At 44.9% G+C, this 24,917-nt stretch overlaps 1 protein-coding gene across 1 annotated transcript in view; it reads left to right on the top strand.

The window, feature by feature from the left end:
* Dnm3 (dynamin 3) overlaps positions 1–24,917 on the top strand; it is a 431,668-nt gene that overhangs the window by 91,603 nt on the left and 315,148 nt on the right. The window contains exons 3-4 of the mRNA XM_026388451.2: positions 8,488–8,637; positions 9,751–9,954. Of these exons, the coding sequence (XP_026244236.1) occupies positions 8,488–8,637; positions 9,751–9,954 (354 nt within the window). The remainder of the gene's footprint in view (positions 1–8,487; positions 8,638–9,750; positions 9,955–24,917) is intronic.

Here is a 24,917-nt window from a genome sequence, read left to right as displayed (position 1 = left end):
TGGGGCACAGAGAAGTTATAGGTTAACTAGAACAATAATAACTATTTTCTAAGGTTTTGGTGAGTATTGATAGGAGTTATTATGTGTTAATTTATATTCTGACTTATGCCACAAAATATGTCACAAAAAGAGTATGCATATAAAATGTTTTTGGATTCCAGTTTGACTGGAAATGTGATAAATGAAAAGACTTTTTGGTAAGAAAAATAATTACCCTCAAAGTGATCTTTTGTTTGAGAATAAATTTTTATATACATACAGTTTTATCTTATGTAGGCTGTATTTTAAAATCAGAGGTATAGTCACATTCCACATTGGGATCACAAGGGCAATATTGCATATATGATTTTGTGTCATTCTTCTGACTTTTCACTGGTCATGGTTTGACAGTAGCCTTCAATTAGCTTTTCCTTTCTTCCTTTCTTAAGCTTTGAGCCCAGGGCCTCCTACATGTTGGCAAGCACTATACCACTGAGCTATACCCACAACCCCTAATTAGTTCTTTAATGCTGATAGAGAATAATCAAGTAGCTGTCATCAGAATTCAGTTTTAATTGTTGTGGAAATCTTTTTCATAACGGGTTATAAACATGAAATGAAGTGCTTGTCCAATTTCAGCCATTACTTTTATGTTGATAATTTTAAAACAAAAATCTACTGTTTATATTCTTCCTATGAGAAGAACACTGTGCTAATTATGTATATGCATTATCTCATATAATCTTCACCCATTTCTCATATAATATTCAGCGTGTGTTTGCTTATATCCCTCTATTAGTGTTTTATGCATTCAGTCATTCATTCCCCAAACACACTTTTTTAAGTCAGATATTGCTATTTGCCTGGTTGATTTGTACCCAGTTCCCTTTTGCTATTTCTTTTTGGTGCTTTTGTTAATCTCTTGTTTGTAGTTTAAATGCTCTGTCTTCTTGGCTTTCCCCCAATTCTGTATATCCTCCTAAACCTCAGATTATTCCCTTTCCATAACTCCTTTACAGCTCACCCCAACCTGAAATGACTTTTCCCTTTGAGAAATTCACTTGGAACCCAGGTGCATGATTCAACTGTCAGTTACTCATGACAGTGTTTTCTATCCTGAAATCTTATGTAAGAATTTTGCTTAATTTTCACAAATTTATCTTCTCCAACTTGGGTAAGTTCTTCGAGACTGAAATAAAACATAGCCCATCTATCTCTGTAGTAGCAGTTCCTTGGTAATAGATTTGCCTCTGGCCAGAAAACCTGACTGTCTTTTAAGAGGAGGCTTGAGATCACAGAATGGAGACTGGTGTGGATTCTGTGCCCTACAATGTGTGATTGAAGGATTGGTCACCAGGGAAAGAGGAGACCTGATCACAAAAGCCAGGGCAGGCTTGGGAAGACTGACAAGGAGAGATTTTTGTGGCATTAAGCTTTTTACTAAAATGAGGTCCAGAGAGAGGTGGTAGGTGAGAGCCTTGTCCCGAGCTAGTCTCTATAGCTGATTAGACCTGCAGGGGATGTGAAGGCTCATGAAAAGACGCTAAGAAAGATCTCTTAAAGGAAGGCCTCGGAAAATTAAGTTGTTTCATGGGGCACAAAGAGAAAAACAGGGAGTCGAGAAACACCAGAGGAGCATTTATGACCCCAGAGTCTCTGAAAACGGGAAGAAGTAGTTCCGCTTTAAATTGGAATCAGCGATTCACTCACTTATCCTCTTGGTCCTTCCCAGGTCATTTCATACTCCCCCTTAGACCGTCTCTCGGAAACCCTGGTTTCGGTTACAACCTGGTTCCCACGGCCCCATGTCTGTAGGCCCTGGGCTGAACGTTGGCCCATCCTTGTGACTGCGTGGAAGTCCACTCAAACATTTCAAAGATACCTGCACTGGCCAGTTTTAAGACATATATTAGACATTCAAGTGCAAGCGCCAAGCATTGGAATTAGATGTAGACCTGTCTGGAGTTCAGATGAGGGATCAGTGCCTGAGACGTGGATTTGAGGATATTAAAAAAAAAATTAAGGTCATGAGATCACCTAGGGTGAGGATAGAGATGACAAAGAATAGAAGAAGTTCTGGGGGCATCCTGGGGTGCCTGTGCTTGGTAGTGTGGAAGATGAGGTGTAGTGGGTGAGGGACACGGACAAGGAGCCGTCAGGGAAGGAGGAGGAAAGACGGGAACGTGGAAAAATGAAGGTCAGTGGAGAACGTCTCAAGGAAGAGGAGGAAGATCTTGTTGGATGCTGCTGAGGCTTAGAACAACTCTCTAGTTTGTGATTTGGGGCCAACTCTTGGCACTTATTTGGTTTCTGTGTTTGGAATGTAGTTTACCTTTTGTTTTTACATGGATACCGAGAGCCTGAAATACAGTTGATTTTTGCTGTCGGCTTTAAGCTCCTTTGGAAAATATAGAACTTAACTGAGCTAGAGGGTGTAACCTGCCCGTGATCTGAGGGATCTGATTGTCCTTTGTTTCAGCCCCACTCCGACTCCAGGACAGCCAGCCCGCAGAGCACTGAGGCCCCTTTTAGTGGAGCTGTCAAGGCAGCGTTGAGATTAATTCCTCTTGATCCTGAGCACCTTGCAGCTGGCTTTGTATCTTGGGAGAAAAGCTTCGCCTTCCCCATCTTGACTGAGTCCCGCATCTTGGTCTTCTGCCCCACACCATCTGGGCTCCATTTCCTCCTCTGCCTCTAAGAGTGCTGAAGCTGGACCTCAAACCCGAGTCTCTGTGTCTGCTCCCTGATGGAAAGCTGGCCCCTCCTTACCCACCCTAGCCCATTGCCTCCAGCATCTGCTGAGACCTCTGCCTTCCCCCACCGAGGGACTCTGAGATGCTTTGCTTTTTTAAAAAATTATGTATTCATTCTAATTTGTTATCCATGATGGCAGAATGCATTTCACTTCCTATTACACATACAGAGCACAATTTCTCAAGTCACTGATTGTACACAAAGTATTTCCGCACCATTCGTGTCTTCATACATGGACTTAGGGTAGTGATGTCTACTCATTCCACCATCATTCCTACCCCCTTGCCCCATCCTTTCCCCTCCCTCCCCTTTGCCCTATCTAAAGTTCCTCCATTTTGCTTTTTGATTTCTTTTTTCCTGTTTTGCTAGACTTTCCCTGACTGCCTTAACAATACAATTGAGTCCTCCTTCTTTTCTGGGTCCTGTATAAATTCATATTTAACTAAACCACCACTCTAGGATCTTGCCTTCAATTTGGAATTACTTCAAGCCTAGATGGAAGCGATGCTTTTTAAACTGGCATTACTCAATGGTATATGCAAAGTAGATTGCTTAAAGAAGAATGAGACCCACAGATGTTCTGCACTCTAAATATCCCAGGCATTGGAGAAACACAGAAGTATGAAATGCAGCCTCTGGCTTTGAGGAAATCTGTTAAACATAGACACGTGAAGATGCTCTTTACAACCAGCAGATTCAGCTGGTTGCATCGAAAACTGTTCCTTGCTTCTGTGATCCTTGTGCCTATTTTCACTGGAATCCTGTATCCACAAAATATCACTATTGAGACATTTTAGAACAAGACTCCAGCTAAACTATCGAGGACCACAGACCTTCGGATAAAGATTGACAAACGGCTATAGGCTAGTGTTCCATAATTCTTGCTTTCTACTTGACCTCAATTACTTGAAACATATGCATCTTTTCCCCATGGAAGGAGCATATCGGAAATATTTAAATTCTTATGGTCATGCTTGCTTTTCACAGATGATTGGATGGTTGCCCAGGCATATGCCATCTCATCCTTCCCCCGAACAATTTGTCATTTGTTTAACCTAGCAGAATTTGTTTTTCATGACCAGTAGAAATGACAGTGCTAAAATGTTTTACAGGGAAATGCAAATAAAGTGGCTATAAGTTCTGTCATCTTAATATTCTTTTCCCCCAATCACTGTTTAATATAAAAACCTATCTTAACCTTTGCTTCACATGTAGGTTATTTTTTAACATTGAGAAAACAGGAAAGATATTTTAAACTAGGAGTTTTTATTTTGTGAAACTGAAAACACTCATGAATGTCAGCGAGACAGGTCATACTGCCAGGAAGTGGAGTTTCCTGGATTCCTTGCGTCTATTCACAGGTAACCTTGGTCCCCAATGGGAGCTCGTGGCTAGGAGCTTGAATGTGCTCTCTGTCCCGATTGATCCCAGGCTAGAGCCTGGCTTTGAGGAAGAGATGGTTTCATGGAACCGCATTTGGAATGAAAGGAACACTGAGAACATGTCAAGAGCTCCTGTCACTGGAAATTGTTTCTCAAAACCTTTAGGTGAGCTCTGTAGGGCTTCAGGTACAGTATGAAAGTCTCAGAAGATGCAGATCCTGCCTCTAGGCAGCTTGGCTTGGATGCCTGGACTCAGGCAGTGCCTCTGTCTCAGAGGTGAGTGTGGTCAGAAACCCATGGATTCCTGATGGTTCTTTCCAAGTCTCTCACCTGTAATACCATAACACCGGGAGGCGAAGATGGGATCTTTTGAACTTAGCCTCACTAACAAGGGCTTATTCAGGATTGTGTGATGTAAGCCAATTGATGATCCTTTTCAGCAACTGTGGTCCACTGTATGAAAACAGCATTGCCACCTGTGCCATCCACCTGTCCACATCTGTTCTCGAGGTTACAGACGCGCAGCCCACAGCAGGACCCAAGGGCTGACCTGTGGCCAGTGTAATCCTGTGGCTGTGAATTGCAGTTATGGGTGCCATGGTTTTGTAAGAAGAAGGATGTCTGGCCTGACGATCATCACCATGCGGTTAGAGAGACGGGGGGACACAGACCTGTAAGGCTCTGGGGTGGGTACAGGATAGATCCTAGGGAGCCCTTCTCTGACAATGCAAGTCATCTGTTCTTCCTGAATATTCCATCCTGTAGCATCAATTCCTTGGCCTCCTAAGAAAAAGCACATTGTGGTCCCTTCCCCGTGAGTTTGCCTGATGTGCCGGGCAGCCTGTGTCCCAGCAGTGGAAATAAATTGAACCCAAGTTGACATCCCTGCTGTGGCCACTCTTGGGTCACTCACTCAGGGTCACTCTGTGTCTGGGGATTGAGCCCCGGGTGCTTTACCACTGAGCTACATTCCCAGCCCCCTTTGTAAGGCATTTTTAAGACGGGGTATTGAGACAGGGTGCTGCCAAGTTGACTCGGCTTGCCTTGAACTTGCTCCTCCGGCCTCGGGGTTCCTGGGAGCATTTTCATGTTTTACACAGTGGGGACGTACCCAGAAGTGCTTTCGAGGTATTAAGGGACTTCAGACAAACCTGCTAAACCCCCTGTCCCTGGTGCCTCCCCCCCAACTCTGCCCCCCTCCGCCCTGTTTGTCACATCCCCTCTTGCTGTTCTGCCCCCTGCCACTCCCGTGGGTGCTCCAGCTCATTTTCTTCCTCTCGAGCCTCGGATCCCTGCTCCCCAGGCCCTCCCTCTGCTCTGCGCCCCGGATCCTTTGCATCAGCAGGTGAACCTGCCACCTCCCTGACCTGCATCCCTCCCCAGCCGCCCGCCTCCCCTTTCCCGTCCTGTAGGATGGGATCCCTCAGAAGGCTTGTCCACAACCAGGCTGGCTTCCCCTCTCCTCACCACCTTTGCCGCCTGTCTCAGTCTGGCTCTCGCCCCACTCCAGTGCCGGCCCCTGAGGTCGCTGGGCCCCGATCCATCCCCAGACCTCTGGGGCCACCCCCTCCTGGGTTCTGAACCTCGTCAGTCTGGTCTTCTGCCTCTGTACCCAGGGCCCTCTGCCCTGAGCCTTCCCCATCTAACTCTCACAATCGTGGGATTTCAGAGAATCTCTGCGGTGGTTTCTCTGGCTTGGACTCCCCCCTGGGTGAAAGGCTCCCATCAAGCCCACCCGCACTTTTGGGCCCCTTTGTGCAGGCACTTGGCTGCCACCTTCTGGAGGTTTCCAGAGCGAACAGACAGCTTTCAGATGACACTGAACTGAGGTGTCGGCAGCAGCCTGCAGTCCTCAGTGTGGGCAGCCCAGGGTCCTCCACTGGGCGTCACAAGCACTATGGTGCCCAACCAAACCCCTGTTCCCAGCCCCCATCCTATCCTGCCCCAGTTTTATTTCGGGTTTCTTCTGTTGAATGAAGTGTCAGACTCCTTAAATTTATCCTTGGCGCCTCTCTCCCACACTCCAGTTTCAATCCATCACAAACCCTGTGTTTTTTTTCCTTCAAAATACATTAGAATCTGGGAGCTGGGAATATAGCACAGGGGTAGAGCGCTTGCCTCGCCTGTGCGAGGCCCTGGGTTCCATCCTCAGCACCGCAAGTGAACAGACACGATGAATTCACTTCTCGGTAACTCAGTGTGGCCACCAGGTACAAGTCCCCTCACCTCCTGCCTAGATGATTCCCGTGTCAGTCTTCCTCCCCTCTCCATTGCCTGTCCCCAACATAGTAGCCAGGATTACGCATTGCCTGTGGTCTGGGCCCCCTCTCCAGCCACGTCGGTGGTCTTGCTCTTCCTTAGCGTGTGCGTGGGTGCCCTGCCTGGCTGCAGTGACAGTGAGCAGAGCTCCCTCCTTCCCTTGCCCGAGTCTGCTCAGCTGTCACTTCAGTGCATCAGAGATGCCTTCAACAAACTCATAAGAGCACCCTCCCCCAGCATCTGACCCCCGTTCTCCCGTCTCCATCACCCTGTGATGGGCACACACGGCTTTCTGTTCACCTCATTAGAGCTTAATCTTGCGAGGCTAGGGACTTCTTTCTTTCCCTCGATTACATCCCAGTTTTTGAAACAGTCCTTGACAAATGGTGAGATCTCAATAAATACCAGTAGAATACCAGATGGATATACAGGCATCCCTGAATCTCGTCTAGGGAACCCTGTCCTTGAAAAGACCCAAAGGTTTGAAATGGTCCTGCATAGTTACAAGCTCTCACTTCCACCGTGGAAGCATTTCCCGGAGTCCAGGAACTAAGTTAAATCTGTATGAAGATGGTGTTGATGTTTCAACCTTCAGGAAGGACATTGTCTCCTACAGGAAAAGTAGCCAGTCGCCACCTAGTGGTAGCAGAAGCCCACATTGGTGTTCCAGCCTGTCCAGGAGCTGGTGCTTGGTTATGAGAGCTCAAGTCCATCAGAGGAATGAGCGCAGGAGACTTAGCTTGCTGTTTTCCACAAAGGGGCACAGGTCATCACGGGGACAAACTAAGATGGAAATGTCCATGTCCACGCCTGCTGGCAGGAAAAGCAGAAGTCGGTCCTAGGCCTGCTCTTCTAAACTTGGAAAAGCGTGGTCATTTCCGTACTTGAGTGAATTAAAGCGGAAACTCACAGGTCTACCTTGGGGGCCTGTGACCTTTCCAGTCCCCAGCAGCCACGTGGAGACCTGAGTGGTGACCGGGTGAGCAAGTGAAGGTGGGGAGAAGGTCCACGAGGAGATGAACTCGGGTGCCCACGTGCAGGTTGGGCAGAAGACCGAGCAGTACCAGAGGGCGATGGCTGGGGGTGTAAGAGGAGAAAGCAGACCTCACACCAACATGGAGCGTTTCCCAAGGAGAGTTCCCCACCGGGGGACAAATGGCAGCAGACAGAGGCTGGGTGTTGAGCTGCCAGGGTTTGTGGGAGTTACTGGCACCCTCGGGTTCTCTCCGAGACCTGCCCGTCTCCCCTTGGCGCAGTACACCTCTGCACTTCACTCCCCTTTGGCCCTGGGGGCTCGATACCACCTTCCCGTCCCCACCGTTCCTGTCGAGTGCAGCTTAGCGCTTACTTCATGCTGCCTGGGTTAACTTTTCCCCCTGTGAAACATCTGCAGTGCCTCAGTTAAGGCTGAGCTCCTTGAAGACAGGGCTGCATCTCGGGCCTGCCCTCCTCTTGGCCCTGCCATCAAACATCTTCATGGGTGGAGACCGTTTTGGTGGGGGAGGTACAAAGGCCACTGAGAGTCACTTTAGCTGGCATCTTGGCCCAAGAGTTTGGTGTAGCAGTTCTTCAGCTGGAGACGAGAGGAACCAAAATATCTGTTCAACTTGGTTCCCTTGTCAAAACTGTCATCTTTTAAACAATCTAATAGTAACTAGATTCCCCTTTTGAGTTGTGTTGTTTTTCACTCACCTGATATCTCGGGAAATTGGTCTGGAAACTGATAGTACAAGAGTTGAAATTTTTAAACAGTAGTTTTCTATTAGTTATTTTAGGGTTTGTCCTTCTTGATACCTGATTTCTTAATTTGGTGCTGGTTTTTGTGTTGTCATTGAGACAGCCACAGATATGCTGGATGGTTTAAGGGTTTATAATACTTGATTGCTTACCAAACATGAGCACATTCAGCAACCACAGCATGTGTACGATTTGATATTTCTAGAATCTTCTCTGTGATTTGATTGTTTGTCACGCAGTGTTCTCTCATGTATAATGACCAAGGAGACATTGAGTATTTTGACTTGTAATTGAAGAGATATTTCCTTATAATTGTGGCCAAGAATGTATACTCTGAGGTTGGATTAATCTGTGGGTGTTTTTTTCTTTTTTTTAGAATATGCTGAATTTCTACATTGCAAAGGAAAAAAGTTTATAGATTTTGATGAAGTTCGCCATGAAATTGAAGCAGAAACAGATCGAGTGACTGGAATGAATAAAGGCATTTCCTCCATACCCATTAATTTGCGAGTCTATTCTCCACATGGTAAGTAAAATATTAAAATTTCAAATTCTTCTCCTCAAACAATTTTTACTGTGTTCATTAACATGCATTGTGTAGAAGATGCACAGAGTGCTGAGTTTCTAGAATTTCAGATGCTGCCGTAAAATGGAATGGCCCAGAGAGCTCAGAAGATTCATAGAGAGGCAATGGGAGGTGACCTTTTGCAGATCAGAATGGAGCTCAGTGTTTACGCTTTTTATTTTCATGATGAAATTTCAGAATTTGAGAGAGGTATATGTGAAAACTTTCATTTTTCTTATCTTCAATGATTTCAGAAATCTTAGGAGCGGGTGGCTGAGGCTTCCCCTGCTGATTTCCATGGGGCTCTATGAATTTCTCTTTTCCTCCTAAGGAATCAGCTGTGATCTGTATCCCTAGACTGTCAGCTTGTAATGTGGGTAGCCAGTTCCTGGTACGTGATGGGAAATAGCCTCTGTCCCGGACTAAACTCTGAGTGGGACAGATTTTCACTGCTCCTTCTCTACCTAGCTCTGCTGCCTTTGGAGCAGAGCATGAATGACAGAAGCTCAGTTATGACTTCCCACGGGGACTTGGTGCCAGCACCCAGCTTGGGCTGGAGTCACGTGGCGGCTGACGGCTCGCTTGCCCGGCCCGCTGGAGGCACGCCGGGCCCCAGAGATGGCTGACTGCTTCCCTGCAGGTGAAGAGGCCAGCCTTCTGTGAAGAACCTCGGAGGCTCTTGAGGGGAAGGGCCAGCCTCACCCCGGGAGTTCCTGTACAGCGTGTGGGCCATGTGCCAGACTGGCAGACAGCACACGCATTATTGTTCAGTGCTTTAATTACAACCCCCTAGTTACACAGCTAGGCAGCGACAGCTCTCTGAGCAAACTGTTAGGCCTGCAGATCAGTGCCTTTCAAATTATGTGAAAATGATCATTTGGCAGAGCACAATCATACAAAAATAGAGAAAACTAGCAAAACCATTTTCCTTTCTGTGCTTTTCTTCCTACGCCTGGGCTGGAGTCATTCAAATGCACCATGCAGAAAGCTGAGCTCAGCCCCAGCTGACTCTGCACGGTGGATGTCTGTCAGCACTGAAGGTGCACGCACGACTCTTTCCCCTTCCCCACACAGTGTTGAATCTAACCCTTATCGACCTGCCTGGAATAACGAAGGTGCCCGTGGGAGATCAGCCACCAGATATCGAGTATCAGATCAGAGAAATGATCATGCAGTTCATCACCAGGGAGAATTGCCTGGTTCTGGCCGTCACTCCAGCCAACACTGATCTGGCCAACTCAGACGCACTGAAGCTGGCTAAAGAAGTTGACCCTCAAGGTGAGTGTGGACAGGGATTATTTTAAGATGTCAGCAGTATGGGTGTATTTAAAGGTGACAAATTCTCGTGACTTGATTTCATTGTTGATAAAATTCAACATGATTAATGTTGGTAAATCTTTTAATTTAAGCCATTACAAGAAAAAAATCATCGAGGAACAGAGCAAAATTCCATATACATAAATGTGAGATAACTGAGATCTAAGAAAAGGAGCATTGCTAAGCCTTATGGACTACTTTTTTATAAAGTCAATGAAATAAACTTTTGCTGTAGCAGAATTCAGGTACTCTACTTAGTTATGTAAGAGTTAACTGAAGGGCTGGGAGTTGTAGCTTACTGGTAGAGTGCTTGCCTAGCTTGTGAGAGCCAGTGGGTTTGATCTCAGCACGGCATACAAACAATCAATCAATCAATCAATCAATCAATAATATAAAAATAAAGATCCATTGACCACTAAAAAAAAAAAGTTGATTGAATATACTCTCAAAAAGGAGCCTTTCTGTGTTTTTTGTTTTATTTCTTTATATTTTTAAAAATGTCTTTTAATGCCTTGAAGATATTATTTAGCTTATAATTATTTCACATATATATGGGGGTGGGGAGAGATGAGCATGGATTTATCTGTCAGTGGCACGTCAGAAACCAGAAAAGCCTTCTTCCCATGCAGAGACCCCAGTCATGGGCCTCGTGAGTCTGTCTGAGGTAATTCGGGAGGGGCCCTCAGTGATTCCTTCTTTCAATATGGAAATGCATGCTCGCCAACTCACATTTTTACTTTGTAGAGTTCTTCGGACCCACTTTTCTTCTCTTTATTTGTAATTTTTGTATTGCACGTTGTCACTCTTAGATGAATTCTCTTTTTGTGTTGAGTTATTGATGTGTTTGCTTGCCAGGCTGGGGATTGAACCCAGGGTCTTGCTCATGCTCGTTGGAGCTACATTCCTAGCCCTAATTTTCCATTTTTGATATGATTTTTGCAAGTGCCAACAGAATTTTAAAAACTATTTGTGAATGTGGCTTCCATTTTTTAAGATTGCATATGGCCCTCGGCTTCACAACCGCAGTGTCTTCTCTGAGACCTTAATGAGAGCTTTTGGCGGCTTCCCCTTCATAATGCACGTTGTTTCTGAGTGTATCCCTTACTGGTTGGTTGTTTTGCCTGCGTCTTTGACGGTAGAGGCCTTTTCCCCAATGTTTGGTGACCTTTCACTGCTTGTTTCTAGATGCAAGGAATGCCCTAAAAGTCCCTGTATGTTGTGTCTGGGGTTCACTGGCGAGCGGGCTTCCCCCCGGGGCGACTGGGCTGGGACCTGGCCGTCTTGTCAGTCTTCCTCAGCTGCTGTATTCTATGAGTTTTTCTTCTTGAGCTTCTCTGGTAGCATTCTGATGTCCAGTGTGCTTGGAGCCGAGAGGAAGAATGGATTTTGTGGGGGCAGGGAGGGGCAGTTCTCAGTCTTCAGTAGGTAGGCTTTTAATTAATGTCAGGATGGTGTCCCCCAACGTTTTCTGAGTCTAAAGTTCCCTTAGTCTGTCTGCTTCTGAGGGCAAATCGTCGGCACTCCATCAGAGTTGAAGGAGGGTGGCTGTACGGTAATGCAAGAGGGAGAAAAGGTTTGGAGATCTGTGTCCTGTACGAGCCTTTCTCGGGTTCTCCCATTTTCTACCCTCTGCTCCCTGGCCTTGAAGCTCTGATTGTTTGGCTTTCCCAGAGTTCTGCAATGGAAATTGGTGAGTTTCTTCTTGGCTTCCTTTCACATCCCTGAATTAGGGCTTGGGATAAACTCTCATTAGAAACTAGAGTCCATTATAAAACTGGTAGCCACTAACCCCTGTCTCCACAGCCTTCATGTCTCTCAGAGGCCAAGCCACAGCTGCCTGAGATAATCCTTCCATCAGCAAATTCTAGTGAGCACCACAGCCTCCATCCTGAAAAGTCCATGCTGAATTCAGAGGAAGCTCCATGGAGGCGGGCAGATGATATCACCCTGTCCTTGAGTTCTCTTTGGTTCTGCCTTGGTTCTGCCTCCTTGGAACTGGTCCTTTTCTCAGACTCTCCTCACAGGTGGCAAGATGTCTGCAGTAGCTCCTGCCTCGGATCCTCACAACTTCAAATCTTGTAGAGGAAAATATGACAGAGATTCTTTTATTTGCATGAACTATGAATTTTGTAAGAGATACAAGCGACAATAGAATTGGCCCACTGATACACCTTGTAAAATACCTGCAATTAACTCTTAAGATTGATTTAACATATCCTATTGTACTCCTTTTGTATAGATAGAGAATATTAATAGCCAGTGATTATACCTCATTCCTCAGGCTCTTCAAAAGAAGATTAAGTTGTAACCTAAAATAGCAGCTCTAGTGAGATCCAGCAGATGGTTAGGTGGGAGCAATCCATGTTGATGTAGGTGTCTTCAGGTTGCCAGAGGAGAACTGATGTGCACCGTCTCACTGCCGGTGTTTCCAAAGTGTTTTTGTAGCTTATGTGAAACACAGCCTTAGCTTTCAGTCATGGACATGTGTTCCACAAATCTGCCTCCAGAAAGAAATATTAAATTCCCGCCCCCCATCATTATCTGGCTCATTTACAAGATGCCATCTAGAAATTTCCATGTGAATGTTCGTGAATGTACCTAAAATTTACCTCATTTCTTGTGGATCATTAGAACTGCTGCTCTATCCAAAGCAACCCTCAGCAAGAAAAGTGAAGTAGAAGGCATCACCATATCAAACTTCGATTAGAACCTTCTCTCTCACCCTATCCAAAACTCAACTCAAAGTGGATTAAGGGCCTAGGCATTAGACCAGAGACCCTGTGCTTGCTAGAAGAAAAAGTAGGCCCAGATCTCCATCATGTCAGCTTAGGAACTGAACTCCTCAACAAGACCTTAGAGCACAAGAAGTAAAATCAAGAATCAATAAACGGAATGGGCTCAGACTAAAAAGCTTCTTCATGGCAAAGGAAACAATCAAGAACATAAAGAGAGAGCCTACAGAATGGGAGAAAATCTTTGCCACATGCTCCTCAGATATAGCATTAATCTCCAGGATACATAAAGAACTCAAAAAACTTCATACCATGAAAACAACCCAATCAATAAATGGGCAAAGGAACTGAATAGACACTTCACAGAAAAAAATATGAATGGTTAACAAATATATGAAAAAATGTTCAACATCACTAGCAATTAGAGAAATGCAAATTAAAACCACACAGAGATTTCATCTCACTCCAGTCAGAATGGCAGTTATTAAGAATGCAGACAACAATAAATGTTGGTGGGGCTGTGTGGAAAAAGGCACACTCATACATTACTGGTGGGACTGCAAATTGGTGCAATCACTCTGGAGAGCACTATGGAGATCCCTCACAAAAACTGGAATGGAACCACCATTTGACCCAGCTGTCCCACTCCTCGGCATATACTCAAAGGACTTAAGATCAGCATCCTATAGTGATGTGATCACATCAATGTCCAGAGCAGCTCAGTTCACCATAGCTAAACTATGGAACAACTTAGGTGCCCTTCAACAGATGAATGGATAAAGAAAATGTGTTGCATACACACAATGGAATATTCCTCGGTCCGAAATTATGGCATTTGCCAGTAAATGGTTGGAACTGGAGACTATCATACTAAGTGAAATAAGCAACTCCCCCCAAACCAAAGGCCAGATGTTCTGTCTATTTGCGGTGCTGACTCACAGTAGGCATGGGGTGGGGGAGTGGACGTTCACTGGATTGGACAGGGAAGAATGGAGGGAGATGGGAATGGGAAAGACAGTAGGATGAATCAGACACCACTTTCCTATGTTCATACGTGAAACTCCACATCGTGTACAATCAGAAGAATGGGAAGTTACACTCCACATGTGGTGTGTGGATGAGGTGTCAGAATACATTCTAGTGTCATGCATAACTAAAAAGAAAAAGAACTGCTGCTGTGTCATAGACGACCCTCTTTACCTAATTTTTTCTTTTATATCACATAAATGGTAATCCTGAGAGCAGATTCTTTTTTAAGTTTTGGAAGAATATTTTGGCAGAAGCACAGAAACCTCTAGTGCCACCTCCCTGTCTACCACCCCTGGAGGGAGATGGCCAAGGACAAACACCTGTTGAGGGCTCCCATCAAGCCAGATTCTCTGGTTGGTTACTGAAAGTTCCTTGCTAATCCTAAGGGTTAGGATTTTTTTCAAATCTGTTTCAATTCTAAAACCCGAGAACCCCCAAAACTACCTGAAGCATTTCCATGGAGATCTGTCCTGAGGCTTCAGCTGGTCCTGGATGTCACTGAGGATCTGAAAGAAACACTGGTTATGCCCATGGGGCTCACATTGTGCGCCGTCTTCAGTGGTGATAAAAAAACAAATTGGGAAAACAAGGAGTTAAGGGTATATAGAGATACGGTGTTTTGGGTGGACAAGCAAATACATTCATGTACCCTCTTGTATTTCCCTAGATATTCTGTGAATAGGTCTCCACGTCTGATTTGAAAATCTAGTTTTCCTTATACTTTTAGTTTTGATTATTAAAAAAAAAGAGTGGCATCAACTTTGATTGTTTAGGAATGTCTTGCTTAATTCTACATATTTATGAATTTCCTGAATTCCCTTCTGTTACTGATTTCTAATTTCATTCCATTGGGGTTGGAGAACATACTTTGCATTATTTCAGTGCTTTTCAATTTATAATTCTTATGGCGAGATTGTAATAAATCACCAAGTCGATCTTAAAGCAAGAGACAGAACATTTATTCACCAGCTGGCGGGCCAGGGGGCATGCTGCAAGTATACACCTTTCAACCTCCTCCAGGGGTTTGAGTACACCTTTCAACCTCCTCCAGGGGTTTGAGTACACCTTTCAACCTCCTCCAGGGGTTTGAGTACGTCTTTTATACCATAAGTAAAGCATGTCAGTACATTAATTATAAATGGCTGTTGCTGTAATTCAAAACCATAAACAAACATTGTGAGATCTAAAATCATAAGCGTCAGGGCAAGTGGGTCAAAATGACCCTAGTTGAGTACAATTTAAAGAAAGGTTATTAACATCTAGATAATCAATCTCTGACGGGGTACATTGTCCAAGGAAAATGGCAGCCAAAAAGAGAACAGTTTTACGTTGTATAAGAACTGCCATTTTGCTTTGCCAAACATGCTGTGCTAAGCAACTGTCGGTAGGCACAGAGGTGGGTGCTCCCAAGGGAGAAGCACTTCTTACAGGATGTGGAGTCCCAGGGCAAAATGGAGTCTGTTTGGTCAGTGCCCGCATAGCCTGGCCCATAACATGGAGATCCATTCTTGGAAATAACAAATGGTTTATTCTGGAGAATGTTCCATGTCAATTTGAGAACACTGTATTCTGCTGCAGTTGGTAGCATGTTCTGTGGATGTTTGTCAAGCTGGTTTATAGTTGTTGTTCAGATCTTCTATATCCTTGTTCATGCTTCATATGGCTGGTCTATCTCTTACTGGAAATGGGGTATTGAAATCCCCAACTATTATTGATGAATTATCTGTTTCTCCCCTTAGTTAGGCCAGTTTTTGTGTGTTTTGGGGCTCTGTTTTTAGGTGCATTTGTATTTATAGTTGTTTATTATTTCTACTTGATGGATTGAGTTTTTTATCATTATCTTTGTCTCTAGAAGTCAATATTTTTGCTTAGAGAGTACTTTGTCTGATATTGGTATTTACTCCAGCTTTCATTTGGTTACATTATGTGTGTGTGTGTCGGGGGGTAATTGCTCTAGGATTACAGCTAACAATTTATAACAACCTGGTTTGGATCAAGGTCCGCTTAATTTCAATAGTACCCCAAAGTCTGCTGTGACGGAGCTCCGTTCCCCTTTCCTATGAGCTGTCATTGTCTTGCAAGTTGTGTGTCTATAAGGTACACAACCCTCCACACAGATCGTCATCACTGCCTTATGCGGTTGTCTTTTAAATCCATATGAGACAAAGTGACAGGCAAACAACCGTTTGTGCAGTTCCCGTGACCAGTGCCATTTCTTTCCTTTCGTGGATTTGAGTTTCCATCTCGGGTCCTCTCCCCTCTGCCAGGACTGACTCTCGTGTTTCCTGTGGCCAGTTCTGCTATTAAGGGATTCTCTGTTTTTTTTTTTTTTTTTTAATCTGGGAATGTCTCTATTTCTCCTTAATTTTTGAAACAGGATTCTTGGGTGGCGGTGTGTTTCTGTCTCACTTTGTGCATGTGTCCCTCTGTCCTCTCTCCTCTGTGCTTGAGTGGCGGCTGTCACCGTGGAGGAGCCCTTGGACCCCAGGACTCTCTTCTCAGTGTTTTCATGATACTCTCTTTTCTTGGCTGTTGGACGGTTTGATTTTTTTTGTTGAGTTTATCCTACTTGGAGTTTCCTGAGTTTGTTGAGTGTGTAGATTTAATGCTTTTCATCAAATTTGGGAAAATTTAAACCATTCTCTCTTCAACTATTTTTTCCTTTTTCTAACTGTTTGATAGACTCCCGCTGTGGGTACGTTGGATGGCCGATGGGTCTGCAGGTCTCTGAGGCTCTGTTTAATGTTCTTCATTCCATTTTCTCTCTCCTCCTCAGACTGGGAAGAACACTTTCATCTGACCTATCTTCACGTTTGCTGATTGTTTCTGCCTGCTCACATCTGCTGTTGAATCTTTGCAGTAATTTTTTACATTTCAATTATTTAAATTTCATATCTAGAGTTAAATTCAGGGTTTCAGTTGAGGAGCAGAGCACTTGCCTGTCACGTGCTAGGCTCTGCGTTTGATCCCCAGGACCATACATGAACAAATTTCGATATATTCGACATTTGGCAAAATATTATTCTCATACTTTCTTTTAGTTCTTTAGATATAAATCCCCTTCATTCTTTGAACATTTTAAAAATAGCCTCGTCTACAAATTTTAATGCCTTGGCTTCTTCAGGGATGATGTCTGTGGATTGCTTATTTTCTTTGTGTTTGGGTGGTAATTTCTTCACATGTCTGGTAATTTTTTTGTGTGTGGAGAATGAGACATTTAAGCAATGTAACATGTCAACACTAGAAATCAGATTCTGTTCCCCCCAACAAAGTTTGTTTTGCTACTGTTTATAGTTGCCACTACTATTGGATTAGTAGTTTTTCTGATCCAATTCTATAAAGTCTGTATTCTCTGTTGTGTCACTAAGGTGTTTGCTCAGTTTTCTTAATGGTTGGTTAACAACTAGACAGATTTCCTTCAATACCAGAGCGTTTTTATCTCCCAGCATTAACTTAGTCTCCCAGTGCATCTGGGTCATGGCTTCTATGCTCAGGTCGGGCAGATGATCTGCAATTCTGCCTTAAGCTTCACTTTTTGTGTATGCTGAACCTTGGGGTTATCCAGAGGTGGAAATCTGGGGTTCTCTCTGATCTTTTCTGAGTGTATACAAAGCTTGGAATGTGGGTTTTAAGATCCCAGATTGGGACTGCAAATTGGTGCAGCCAATATGGAAAGCAGTATGGAGATTCCTTGGAAAACTGGGAATGGAGCCACCATTTGACCTAGCTATCTCTCTCCTGATCTATACTCAAAGGACTTAAAAACAGCATATTACAGGGACACAGCCACATCAATGTTTATAGCAGCACAATTCACAATAGCTAAACTGTGGAACCAACCTAGATGCCCTTCAGTGGATAAATGGATAAAAAACATGTAACATATATACACAATGGAATGTTACTCAGCAATAAAAGAGAATAAAATGATGGCATTTCCAGGTAAATGGATGGAGTTAGAGAAGATAAAGCTAAGTGCAGTTAGCCAATCCCAAAAAACCAAATACAAATACCAAATGTTTTCTCTGATATAAGGAGGCTGATTCATAGTGCAGTAGGGAGGGGGAGCATGGGAGGATTAGACAAACTGTAGATAGGGCAGAGGGGTGGTAGGGGAAGGGAGGGGGCATGGGGTTAGCAATGATGGTGGAATGTGATGGACATCATTTTCCAAAGTACATGTATGAAGACATGAATTGTTGTGAATATACTTTGTATACAACCAGAGATATGAAAAATTGTGCTCTATATGTGTAATATGAATTATAATGCATTCTGCTATCATATATAAATAAAAAGTTAATTAAAAAGATTCTGGATTTTACATACATACAAAATTTTGAAAGGTTCTTGTGGTTAGTCCCAAGCTTTTCTTTTTAAGTTTTATTTTAGTTAACTTCTGTTTTTGTCCCAATTGTTCTCATTGCCTGAGATAGCAGCAATGTTAAACAATTGCCACTGATTGTTTCTGACAAATGCTTTCTCCAGAATGAGGCTATTCACACCAAGTCAGTTCTGTCAGGTCAAATCAAGAAAAGCTCCGTGAATAGGGGCTTTTAGGAAACTACTTGACAGGTTAAATAATTCTCTGGAAATGGTAGTTTTGGTGTTCCCCAACCTCATCCTATCCTCTTTGAGTGTTGCTAGGTTGATGGCTTTCACCACGATTGTGGGGTTTTTAGTTTTTGAGACTACTGTGGAGCTGGGGGATGGAGATAGGGCAAATCCAAACACCATATAACTTATTGTCCCAAGTTTTTCTTGGAAAAATTCCCTTAAGATCATTGCAAGCTTTGGTTAATTCCACAGCTCTGAAAAAGTTGATTTTGACTATTTTTTGCCAGTGTTCTTTCTTAAATGCTTTATGGAGAAGAGACCCTTTTCTAGGTGCTTATTATAGCATGATCACTGATGTTTCTCCTTCTGATCTCACACCATTGAAATAACCAGGGACTTTCCATGTGGAAGTCATTTGAATCAGGATGGTGAGGGCAGTCTGGCTGTGACATCTGTTACACTGTTGGTCTTCAGGATTGATTTGGCTGGCTATGTAAGTGGCTGTTCTCACCTCGTTACGTACATCTTTCCTAAAGTATTGCCCTTGGCTAAAGAAGATGTCCTATTTAGATCACAGAGGGCTATTCTTTATTTAAGGTATCTGAATTAGAATCTTATATCCAAGGTACATAATTATACAGTTTTCTGAGGGGTAGTCTATTTTAGACAGTAGCTACTTTATACTAAATTAAGCCTATTTGAAATAGGCAGCCCATTTTTACCAAAGCAGGACTGGGAGGAAGTTTATGTTGATACGTTAATTACAAACACTGTGCATAATGATTCAAACACTATTACTATTATGTTAGGATATATTCATTTATGTTTTATATTAACATTAGTTTCATGATGAAACTACTTTTCCAGTACATGTACAATGTTTCAACTTTAAGGCTAGACAAGGCTCAAGCTTCTGTATCATTTGTGAAGATTGTTTTTACTGACAAATGAAGATTTCTAGTAAAGTGTCAATGGCTGTACCATTGAAAGTCAAACATCAAGGCATCAGAATTGTATAATGTTTTACAGATATTTTTCTCTATATCGTGATTTTTTTTTTTTTCAAAATGCTCTCACACACTCTGGCTTCAGTTTCACCACAATACTGGAGGTTGTTTTGGGGTGGGAAGTTTACCCAGATGGTATATATACAGTAACATGCCTGCAAACACAGTGGGTATGGTAGTGTTATCCTTGGGGCTGGGAATGCATGTCCAGAGACTCCTCCACCAATAAGGACACAAGTTACCCTGACCTGGGTCCTATCAGGATGAAAAGGGGACCCTTGTGACCTGTATGCAGACCAAAGATTACAAGATTTAGAAAAATGGGATAATTAATAGCAAAGGCCACCGAACATAAAATCTGTAAAAACAAGTCCCAATGAGAACCAGTCAGTAGGGGCCAGGTGACCAAGAGTTACCTTTAGATCATTTAACTCTCATTGTATTTGTAAATTTTCTCCTCCCGTGGGTTGTGCGAGTGCCTCTGGGTAAAATCATGCTCAGCAGAGGCTTGAAATCTGGTGTGATCCTACTGTCTATCCAAAGTTAAGAGGTAGTACCTGGATGGAACTCTCTAGAAACTTCCCCCCAACCCCAGTAAACCCTGGGACAAAAGGAGTGCAGGGCCAATCTCTTCTTTGAGATGAGACACTCTCTTCCTTGAGTATTTTCCTCTCTCCTCTAACAGAGTTTGCCGTACTTTTACTATATTTTGTGTCTTGCTTGAATTCTTCTATCATAAGGACACAGGAGCCGAGAGACAAAATACAAACCCTGGTAATGGTAGCCCATCCCCTCCCCATCCAGTGCTCTTGCTGCATCAGCAGGTCCCTCCTCTGATTTAGATGAAAGAATACAGGCTTGGGAGGCACATATTTTACATCCTGGTTGTGAGTCAACTTCTTTGAGCCTTATTACCTCATCTCTAAAAGTAAGTGAAATTGTAGTAAAACTTACTAATTAACCTGTGTTCATTAAATAAGATAAATCTTTACAAATATAAGAATAAAGATAACTCTAATTATAACTGGCAAATGCTAGCAATTATTTTTCCTCTTGAAAATATTCAAAGGGAATTCTACGAGGTTATATTTTATTTATTATACATAATTCATAGTTTGCTAAACTTGTGTTTAAAATAATCAGTAACATTCTGTAATCCAAATTCCTGCCCACGCCAATTCACATTAATAAGACTTGATAACATTTTCAAGTAGAACTGGAATGGAATTGTTTTGAATGTTTTAATAACATGTCATAAAAATTAAAATGATTTCGGATTCACCTGCAAATCATAGATTAACTGCCTCAGGTGGGTTGGGACTGGGGTCGGCTGGAAGGAAGTGTCCTTATCTTGGCTCGATGGGCTTCAGGGCTTGTGCCAGTGGCTGGTCAGAGGTTCCGAGTGAGGGAGGCCTAGGTTCACCAGGGTGATGGCGGTGAGGGCTTTGTCAAAGAAGAAGTCCTGCAGCTATTTAGAATTCATACTCCTATCCATGAACAACTCAGCTACTCCCTTTGTGAGCCAGCTCAATAATTTGCTGTTCATGTTGAACCAGCAAAATGTTCGTGGTCAGTAACATAAATTCCGTGTGCTGAACCACCGAGGAAGACCCTAGATCAAGTGGGAGCTCAGTACATATTTGATCATTTTCTTGACAATTCACGACTGAAAACATCAGCTCTTTGTTTAGATGTCATCTTTTCTTACATGGGGGTCCATGGAAGACCCCAGAAGATCAGCTTTATAAGATGAACATTTCCATTTCATTCTGCCGCGAGGGGGGAGGCAGAGCCCGGTCGTGTGGAGTCTTCCAGGTCATGACAGAGGCTTGTCCTTTGTTCAAAGTGGGATGCGACGCTTCAGAAGGGTTCTGCGTGCAGAGAGACGAGACCTGACTTACGTTTTCACAGGAGGACGCCACTGAAGAGAGACATAAGTAGAAGCAAGGAGACCCCCAGGTGGTTCCGCCAGAGGCCCTGTGGGGAGGGGACACGTTCTGACTGAGAGTGAAGCTGTGAGGGAGGTGTCGGGCTCAGGGTGTTTTGAGAGTGGAGCTGACCGAGTGTGATGCCGAGGGTCTGGACCAGAGGAACAGGCCACGTGGTGATGTGGATAACTGCGATTTGGAATAGTGGGAGGAGCAAATGCTTAGCGGGGATCATGAGTTCTGTTTTAAACAGGTAAAACTTGAGATGCTGGTTAAACAACAGAGTGGTGGTGTTAGATATGAGACTGGAGTCCAGGGGAGAGTTTCAGGCTGGAGTTTTGAATCTGGGTGCTGTCAGTCTTTAGCGGTTTAGCGAGAAGAATTGTATTTCCAGAAAAGCTAAGTCTAAGGCCTCCGCCCTGCCTCCTGTACCTGTGAATATGTCCTTATTTGGAAAAGCGGTCTTTGCAGATGGCATTGAGGGTCTTGAGACGAGGAGATCTTGGGTTGGAGTGGGCCCTGGAATCCAATGACTCTATCTTGATGGGAGAAGGGGGAGGGCTCACGAGGCCAGAGGGACATGGAGGAAGGCCATGTGAAGATGGGGGAGAGACTGGAGTCGGGGTGCCACAGAGCAGAGCGCCAGGAGCACCAGAGCCCTCGGGGGGAGCCAGGGGGGCACTGCTGACACCATGGGTGTAGACATCTGGCTTCTGAAGCTGCAAGACAACTCATTCCCGTTGCTTTAAGCCACCGGCTTGTTACACTAGCCCTGACGAATGGCTTCAGGTGGTATCCACAGGCTTGAGTTCAAGTTGCCTAGGAGATGGGTGTGGATAGGAAAGAGAGGCTGGGGGCCGTCCAGGGAGTAGGGGGAGAGAAAACAGAAGGGATGGAGCAGCGGGGGAGAGCAGGCCAGGATGGTGTTCCGGAAGCCCAGGGGGACGCCGTGTCGGCTCTGCCAAGTGCTACTGAGAGCCGAAGAGGGGGCACGTGGAGGGCCGTCCAGGCTACTGCTCAGAAACCGCCGAGGCCGCACAGCCGCGGGCCGTGGGGGCCGGTGACCGCCGGGTGGCGAGGCTGCTCTTCCTCCCGACGACGGCGCCGTCTTTCTTGGCTCCCAAGGGTTGATGACTCTCTCTCTTCTCACGGGCTCTGTTCGGTTTCAAGCTTGAGGTGTTCCTCTGTGAGGATCCAAGAAGGGAAGCCGTGTGCATTCCGTCCCTGTCACTCCCCCCAGGGGCCCTCTGGTGGACCATCCGGTGGTGAGGAGGAGACTGACAGAGAACTGGGTTGAGTCGCCGTCGCCCCTAATCTTCATCTCCTCACCGGACTCTGAGGTCCTCATCCGGTGGAGGCCAGGGTGTCGAGGAGGAGGGTTGGCAGGGAAGTCCCCTTGGAGTTCACGGGAATCTCGGCTGTGAGCAGACAGGTGGGCGTCGAGTTCCCACAGAGGGGGTCCGTTAGGATGGTAAGGTTCAGAAGACCTTTTGAAAGATGACGGCCACCATGTCTGTGGTTTGAGGGGATGACGCAGCAGGGGGACGATGTTCGTGATGGACGGCAGAGGAGGGGTGAGGGCAGAACGGGATGAAGACGGAAGAAATAGACGGGAACCTCCTTGACTGGGGGTCAGAGGGACTACTGTCCGAGCCCAGGCCACGGACAGGATGACCTTATTCTCGATGTCAACAACAGAAACCAGAGGAAATGGGCGGCGATGGGTTAGCCAGTGACGGGCTGGCAGGGAACCGCCTTCCTCATCCTGAGTTTGCTTGTGACGGCTTTCTGCCCACTTTCCCCGCAGGGCCACTGTCTGTGCTCATGTTCAGGGTCACCGGCGTCCGCGTGCCCTGTGGACGTGCTCTCCCTTAGCCGAGCACGCACAGGTGTGGTGGTGGCGGCGGCGGCCTGGGACCTGCCTGGGCCTTTCCTCTCAGGCCTGGCTGTGTTTTGCGTCCCCATTGAACTCGTCTGACACAGAGGGCCCTTCAAAGGCCTCACCAGGGAGGCACATGTGTCTGGAAATTCCTTTCACGGTGATTTATCCCACAGCAAATGAATTCCATTTCCAAAGCCAGCGTGACTGGAGGGCTTTCTGGAGGACAGAATCGCCCCCAGAGGGACTCGAGACCTCTGGCTGGGAAGGGGCACCGGCCTCCTCTGGAGTCGCAGCCTGTGAGGGACGGAAGCGGCCACGAAGCCGGAGGGGACTTGCGTTGTTCCGTGGTGGGTGCCTCCTGCAGCCTCAAGGTTGGCCCTTTGATGTGTCGGCGTCGCACAGTGATGCTCCCTGACCCTTGGCGGCATGGAGCCCACTTCAGGCCTCTGTCTGGCCACTGAGAGGCTGAGGGGCTGCTCAGCTGAAGGGAAGTTTCCAGCATCCATTCGGCCACCGCTCAGGAAGGGACGAATGAGCTCCAACCTGCAAACAGGAGCAGTCCCTGGAGGACACTTTCCCTGGCACGACGTGAGCTTCTGTGCCTTCCTTCACCCCAGGGGTTCATTCCCATGTTTCCTTGAAATCATTAGCTTAAGTATGTGACCAGATTAAGAAACGTCATAGATGTTAAATGATTTCATTCAGTGTGCATCGTTAGTGTGCTCGATGTTCGTTGAATCAGCAGAGATGCCAACATCCTATTTAAGAACAGCTTAGTGTGCAGCTCACGGAAGCCATGTTGCGACTCCTTGTCACAGGTTCTTGAGCTCATTGCTGGTGTGCGTGAGACCCATAAAAGCAGCCGTATTTTTTCTTTTTCAAAAGATCAGTAGCTAATGTGAAGAGAGTCGTGGTCCTTGAAAAAATTGTTTTCATGAGTTCTGTCCAGCTCCTCACTACAATTCTTCCATTGAGCATTGACTCTTTACTGGGCTTGGGCAGGGAAAGAGGAAGGTGTGCACTGTAGAGAAAGGGTCACGGCTGCACATGACCCTTCAGTCCTGTGTGACTGCAACTTGACAGGAGGTGTGTGATTTCCACCTTCTGGGACTTACACACATGTTTCAGATGCACACTGTTTGTGTATTTCTGTTCTCACATTTTAAGATTTCTGTGCACATACAACTTAAATAAGTTAGTTATCTTGTATGTTATAAATCAGCCCATCTGCCAAGAGGGTAGCTTATCCAAATGTAGATAAGCAGGTTTGCTCAAGGGTAGAGAAGAACTTCCATTTCAAGCTTTAAGAGAGAAAGTTGAGTCTTATTTAAACCTGAAAATACTAAAAGTAAAATAAAATATTCACCTGAAAAAGTCTGTACTAAAAGCATGTGCTCTTGGCTCTGCTGCTTTAACTGGAAGGTGAGGTCTTGGTTGTGACTATGAAAGAACAAAGAGAATTTTTAGAGTATGAACGTGGATGTGTGTGTCTGCGGGCATGAGATTTGGATCATTGTTTAAGTAGAAATGGAAGAGAAGTGTAAAGGCAGTTTGACACAGTAAACGGGCTGTTGGGATGGAACTTGGAAGGCCATGGTGCTACCAAAACACATTCTTTCCTTTTGCCACTGGGGGTCACTGTGAAGACACCGCTCGAATAAATTTAACCCTTCCTGGAGTCGCTTTTTGTGGAGTTTGGGATAAAAATTTAATGTAGAAGAGAAACACTATTCATGAAGAAATTTTATTTATTTATTATTTTTAAATTTATTTATTCTAATTTGTTATT

This window comes from Urocitellus parryii, chromosome 9, assembly GCF_045843805.1.
Source record: "Urocitellus parryii isolate mUroPar1 chromosome 9, mUroPar1.hap1, whole genome shotgun sequence".
NCBI lineage: Eukaryota > Metazoa > Chordata > Mammalia > Rodentia > Sciuridae > Urocitellus > Urocitellus parryii.
Note: the sequence above shows the minus strand (reverse complement) of the source record. Positions and strands in the feature narration are given on the sequence as shown.